The following is a 6,239-nucleotide window of genomic DNA, read 5'->3' as shown; positions in this document are numbered from 1 at the left end:
TACCTTCACCTATTTCACCCATCCCCCCACCCACCTTCCCTCTGGTATCCATCAGTTTGTTAGGAGTCTGTTTCTTGGTTTTCCTCTCTCTGTGTTTCCCCTCCTCCTTTGCTAGTTTGTTTTGTTTCTTAAATTCCACATATGAGTGAAATAATACGGTAGTATCTTTTTCTGACTGACTTCTTTTGCTTTAGACTATTAACTTGCCTTTTCTTTGTCATATGACTTTGCTTTTCCCCAAATTATATTCAAGTCCATAGCTACACCTTATCTATAACAACTTTGCACTCACAGCAAAGCTTCATTTTTCATATGAGGTAAAAAATTACATTGCAAAAAATGCAAGATTTTTACACCTGTTGGTATAGTTGTAGTGAGTAGTTCTATTTTTAACTTTCTGAGGAACCTCCATACTGTTTTCTAGAGTGGCTGCACCAGTTTGCAGTTTCTTGTATTGTTGATTTTAGCCATTCTGACAGGTGTGAAGTAATATGGTAGCTTTGATTTTCATTTCTCTGATGATGAACAATGTTGGCCATCTGTATGTCTTCTTTGGAAAATTATCTATTCATGTCTTCTGTTCATGTTTTAGTTGGATTATTTGTTTTTGGGGTGTTGAGTTTCATAAGTTTTTTGCATATTTTGGAGACTAACCCTTTATCAGATATAGCATTTGCAAATATCGTCTTCCATACCATAGTTGCCTTTTAGTATTGTTGATTGTTTTCTTTGCTATGCAGAAGCTTTTTAAGTTTTTCCAGATCCTGGGGTAGACAGGGGATGAATTCAGGTTTGAATGCAGACAGTGAGACTGTTCACAGGCTACCCAGACAGTATTCTCTCCTGCCTATCCAATTCTCACCTCTTTTTCCTGTTACTCCAGGCAAAGACCTCTCCTTGCTGGGCTCTTCCTGTTTGGCTGTTCATGCTATAAGACACCAGAGAGCCGTTAGTGTCACCTGCTGCATCAACTGTAGAAAAGATGGCTGAGATGAAGGTAGAGATCATAAAGAGTCAGCTCATGACAATCAGGGTAGCTCTCTTTCTCATCTCAGCTCTCAGATTTTGCTTCATATTCCACTTCCTCCCCCATTCCTATAAATTAGGCCCTCTTTTTTTTTTTTTTTTAGACCCTCTTGATCTCTAAGGGAGATATGGGGTCAATATGTTAGATTCCATTCTTAGGAGATAAAAAACTGTTGCAGGACTATCTTAGCAATTTTGGAAAGGACCTCTGGACTTCTGCTTAAACTCTCTGAAGTGCAGGGAAACAAAACAAATAAGTCAGTTCATGCACCTCAGAGACCCACCACTAAATTCTGAATCCTATCTGCTCTACTTCCATCTGTATGACACTGGGTGAGTTCTTAATGTCTTTGAGCCAGTTTCTACAACTATACTGAGCAAGAATTAGGATGAGCACTGAACATGTGACTAAATATGTTAGATGCATATAGTAAGGATAAGGTAAATTTTAGGTATTATTGTGGTTGTTATTGTCATTACAAAGGCTAAGCACCATCTATCCACCTAAAATATACTGTGATCAGAAGGTCCAGTTTTCCCTAGATCCTGAGAGAACTTTTTTTTTGGTCGTTATGCAGGTAGATACTGAGTGTTTGGAGGAAGCAACTAAATCACAGTCATTTCTGATTTCTCAGAGCTTAGACTTTGCTTGGAACAGTGTAGGCTCCAAGAGCACCAGTGATCTCTGTTAAATATTGAATGGACCCTTCTTTGGTTCTCAGAGACAGGGAATAGACTGCGTGGGTTCCATGCCCTGGGTGCTTTGCTTGCTTCCAATGATGTTTCATAGATCTAGATGAAAAATAAAACAGTGGATCTATTCCACAGATTTTCTAAGAGACCGATCTTTTTCCACTTAATAGACTCTTCATTTGAAAATTACTGGAGATTTCCATAAAGATGAAAATTAAATAGAGAAAAAGAGAAAGGGAGGCAAAAAAAATAGAAAGGGAGGCAAGTTTTACTGCAATCAACTGAGACACATTTTACCATTTCCACCCTCTCTTTCTCTCTCTCTTTCTTTTTTTCTTTCTTTCCTCTTTTTATTTCTTTTTAGAGAGGGAGAGCAAGTGGGTGCCAGACTTGATTCCTCAAACCTGCAATCATAACCTGAGACGAAATCAAGAGTTGGACACTTAACCAATGAGTCACCAGGCACCCCGATTTCCATGCGTTCTTGAGTGAATTTCCTGGGACATGACAGGCTTCTACCTGATATATAATAAAATAAAAGTCATTAAACATTTCTTAGGATTGGGTTTCACCCATAAACCCACCATTCCAATAACAGTGCTATTCTGATTTACAAACCATGACTTAATATTTATTCGGTGCAAACCTCTTTTAGAGGCCATACGTATCTTGATATGGTTGATGTTCTCCCCATTTCTAGATGGAGGATAACAGCACAGAAAGGTTGGGATGTTGACATAAACTCCATGTTTAGTCTGATTCCCATCCCGGGGCTCTGTGCACTACACCAGTGTAGAATGGTTGCTTTCTTTTCAAACGTGCTTTAGTTCCAGATGAGCAAACAGAAACAGGACCAAGAATTCCTTCTCTTGGGATTCTGTGAGTTCACCTGTGATTAGGGAAATTGGATAAGTGATTTACTGGGGCCTTTACTACATGAATATTATAGATCATAAGATTTTTTATGAATAGTAATGCATTTTGCAGCCTATTTTGGAAATCAGTTATATAAAAACATTATTCCTTATCCAAGATAGGTATTCTCCTCTGGATTTATCATGGAAAGATCGTTGGAACAGAGACTTTGGGGACCTTTCTAATTCTATACCTTGATAATAAAAACATGAAGTTGATTTTGTCTATACTTTCTATTAGGAAAACAAATGTAGATAATAAATAGTAAAATCATACATATATTGATTTTTTAGAATGTTATCATCTTTTATGCCTATATATTATAGAAATTCTCATTTGTGTAATACAGAGGTGGGCACAAGAATTTTATTAGGAATATTCTAATAAGGGGCACCTGGGTGGCTCAGTCAGCTAAGTGTCCAACTCTTGATTTTGGCTCAGGTCACGATCTCTGAGTCCTGAGATGGAACCCCACATTGGGCTCTGTGCTCAGTGTGAAGTCAGCTTAAAGTTCTCTCTCTCCCTCTACCTCTCCCGGCTTGTACTCTCTCTGTGTGTCTCTCAGAATAAATAAATAATTTTTAAAAAAAGGGTAATGGGAGGTCGGGGTACCAGGTGGTGGGTATTATAGAGGGCACAGATTGCATGGAACACTGGGTGTGGTGAAAAAATAATGATACTGTTATGCTGAAAATAAATAAATAATAAAAATTTAAAAAAGGGTAATAAGAAATTAAGAGATCTTAAAGTTCGTCTTTCAGGTAATACTATGCCACTTTTGAAGTGCTTTAAATAGATGGATATATTTCACAGACACTTAAAACACATTCTTGTGGTAAGTGAGAACTCAGGAAACAATATGTGTATTATTATAGTATTAAGTACATTTTTAAGAAAACTGTTTATGGATGCATAAATCAATACTAATATTATGGAAATATTGAAAGGAAAATACATCTACCACATTAATGAAAGTGTTTGTCTTTGGGCAACTGAAATGCAGGAGAATGGGATCATGCAGGGAAAGCAAGAAAACTCAGTTTTTACTGGCAACAAATATGAGTTCTGAAGCCAAGTATAACTAGGTATTTCTATGTTTGTATATTTGTATGTTTTTCTATCATTCTTTGGCTCAGTATCTTCATAGTGGGTGTATGTATATACACAGGTAAGTAACTCATACAGCGGTAAGGAAAGAGTTCTAAGAAGAGTTTACAATTGAGAAATGTTGCTGAAGGTAGTGGGATGTATCCTGGGCAATTGCAAATTGCTTGCCTCAAAATAGGCACATTTAGCTGGGTGTCTCTACACTTGTTTTGTGTATTCAATACTCTCTTCTCTTTTGAGAGGTGTCGCACCTGCCTGGAAGCAGAGAATCTAACAGCTGTCTCAGAGTTCCTTCTCCTGGGCCTCTCAGATGATCCAGAACTGGAGCCCTTTTTCTTTGGGCTGTTCCTGTTCATGTACCTGGTCACTGTGTTTGGGAACCTGTTCATCATCCTGGCCATCAGCTCTGACTCCCAACTCCACAGGCCCATGTACTTCTTCCTCTCCAACCTGTCCTTGGCTGATATTGGTTTCAGCACCACGACAATCCCCAAGATGCTGGTGAACATTCAAACACACAGCAAGTCTATTACCTATGCAGGCTGCCTAACTCAGGTGTCCTTTTTTTTCCTGTTTGCATGTTTGGATGATCTACTCCTGGCTGTGATGGCCTATGACCGGTTTGTGGCCATTTGTCACCCCCTGAACTACTCAGTCATCATGAACCCATGCCTCTGTGGCTTGTTGGTCCTGATGTCATTTTTTGGCAGTCTCTTAGACTCTCAGATTCATTGTTTGATGGTGTCCCAACTCACCTTCTGCACAAATGTGGAAATTCATCATTTCTTTTGTGATGCACCTCAACTCTTCCACCTTGCCTGCTCTGATACCTCCATCAACACCATAATAATTTATTTTATTGGTGCCATCTTTGGTGGTGTTCCACTCTCAGGGATCCTTTTTTCTTATACACGAATTGTTTCCTCCATTCTGAGAGTCCCATCCACAGGTGGGAAGTACAAAGCCTTTTCCACCTGTGTCTCTCACCTGTCAGTTGTTATTTTGTTTTATGGAACAGCTCTTGGTGTATACCTCAGTTCAGCTGTCTCCCATTCTCCCAGGCAGGGTGCAGTGACCTCAGTTATGTATGCTTTGGTTGTTCCCATGCTGAATCCCTTCATTTACAGCCTGCGGAACAGGGACGTCAAGAGAGCTTTGCAGAGGCTCCTTAACAGAACAGTCTAGTCTTGGACTTTTTTTTGTCTGTTAACTATAAATGATTGCAAAACTAAACATATGGAATTGGCAAACATGCCTCTTTGGTCATATAATTTTGGTAGCTCATGGTTCCCATTCCTCCTGATTTGTCATATCTAAATATTGATTATCTTGGTACTCCTTGGATGGAATTAAGGGAATATTCTGGTACTGGATGGCAAAATCACTGCACAATTGAATCTTATTAACCTGTGGAATCCTCTGTATTTGTAACCAATGACCCGGGTATCCTGTAGAAATTCCAACTATCTTCTATAATATATTCTCTGGAATACTACTCAGCCATCAGAAAATGAAATCTTGCCACTTGCAAATATATGGGTGGAACTAGAGGGTGTTATGGTAAGGGAAATAAGTCAATCAGAGAAAGACAATTATCATATGATATCACTGATATGTGGAATTTAAGAAAAAAAACAGAGGATCATAGAAGAGAGAGAAAAAAATCAAACCAGATGAAAGCAGAGAGGGAGACAAACCAAAAGTGACTCTTAATGATAAGAAACAAACTGAGATTTGGGGTGCCTGGGTGGCTCAGTGGGTTAAATCCTCTGCCTTCGGGATCCTGGGATTGAGCCCCACATCTGGTGCTCTGCTCAACAGTGAGCCTGATTCCGCTTCTCTCTCTGTCTGCTTCTCTGCCTACTTGTGATCTCTGTAAAATAAATAAAATCTTAAAAAAAAGGAAACAAACTGAGGTTTGCTAGATGGAAGGGTTTGGGGTAGAGGGTAACTGGGTGATGGACATTCAGGAGGGTACATGGTGTAACGAGCTCTGAGAATTACAAAAGACTGATAACTCACTGATCTCTATTTCAAAATTAGTCATACATTGTATGTTAACTAATTGAATTTAAATAAACAATGAAATATATTCTCACCCATTTTCACTGTCACGTCTATTTCCCTTAAAACTTGGGCTTTGAGCAAATCTATTGATGCAGGTTGTATGAGAGCATGTATGCCACTGGTTCTCAATCTTGGCTTCATGTTTGAAACATCTGATACACTTTAAAAATCCTCAGGTGAGTACCACCAATACCAATTAAGATTTAATTGAACTGGAGAGTAAAAAGAACTTGATCAGTTTTTTTTTCAAAATTGAAATACCTATTTTTTAAATTAATTAATTTATTTTCAGAAAAACAGTATTCATTATTTTTGCACCACACCCAGTGCTCCATGCAATCCATGCCCTCTATAATACCCACCACCTAGTACCCCAGCCTCCCATCCCCCGCCACTTCAAACCCCTCAGATTGTTTTTCAGAGTCCACAGT

At 38.7% G+C, this 6,239-nt stretch overlaps 1 protein-coding gene across 1 annotated transcript; it reads left to right on the top strand.

Annotated features, from left to right (window-relative positions):
* The first annotated feature begins 3,879 nt into the window (after nucleotides 1–3,879).
* On the top strand, nucleotides 3,880–4,926 carry LOC132009616 (putative gustatory receptor clone PTE01). The gene has a single exon (XM_059387650.1). It carries the CDS (start codon nucleotides 3,880–3,882, stop codon nucleotides 4,924–4,926), a length of 1,047 nt encoding a protein of 348 aa, XP_059243633.1.
* The last annotated feature ends 1,313 nt before the right edge of the window (nucleotides 4,927–6,239 follow it).

The sequence above is a fragment of the Mustela nigripes genome, chromosome 2 (assembly GCF_022355385.1).
Source record: "Mustela nigripes isolate SB6536 chromosome 2, MUSNIG.SB6536, whole genome shotgun sequence".
NCBI classification, from domain to species: domain Eukaryota; kingdom Metazoa; phylum Chordata; class Mammalia; order Carnivora; family Mustelidae; genus Mustela; species Mustela nigripes.
Note: the sequence above shows the minus strand (reverse complement) of the source record. Positions and strands in the feature narration are given on the sequence as shown.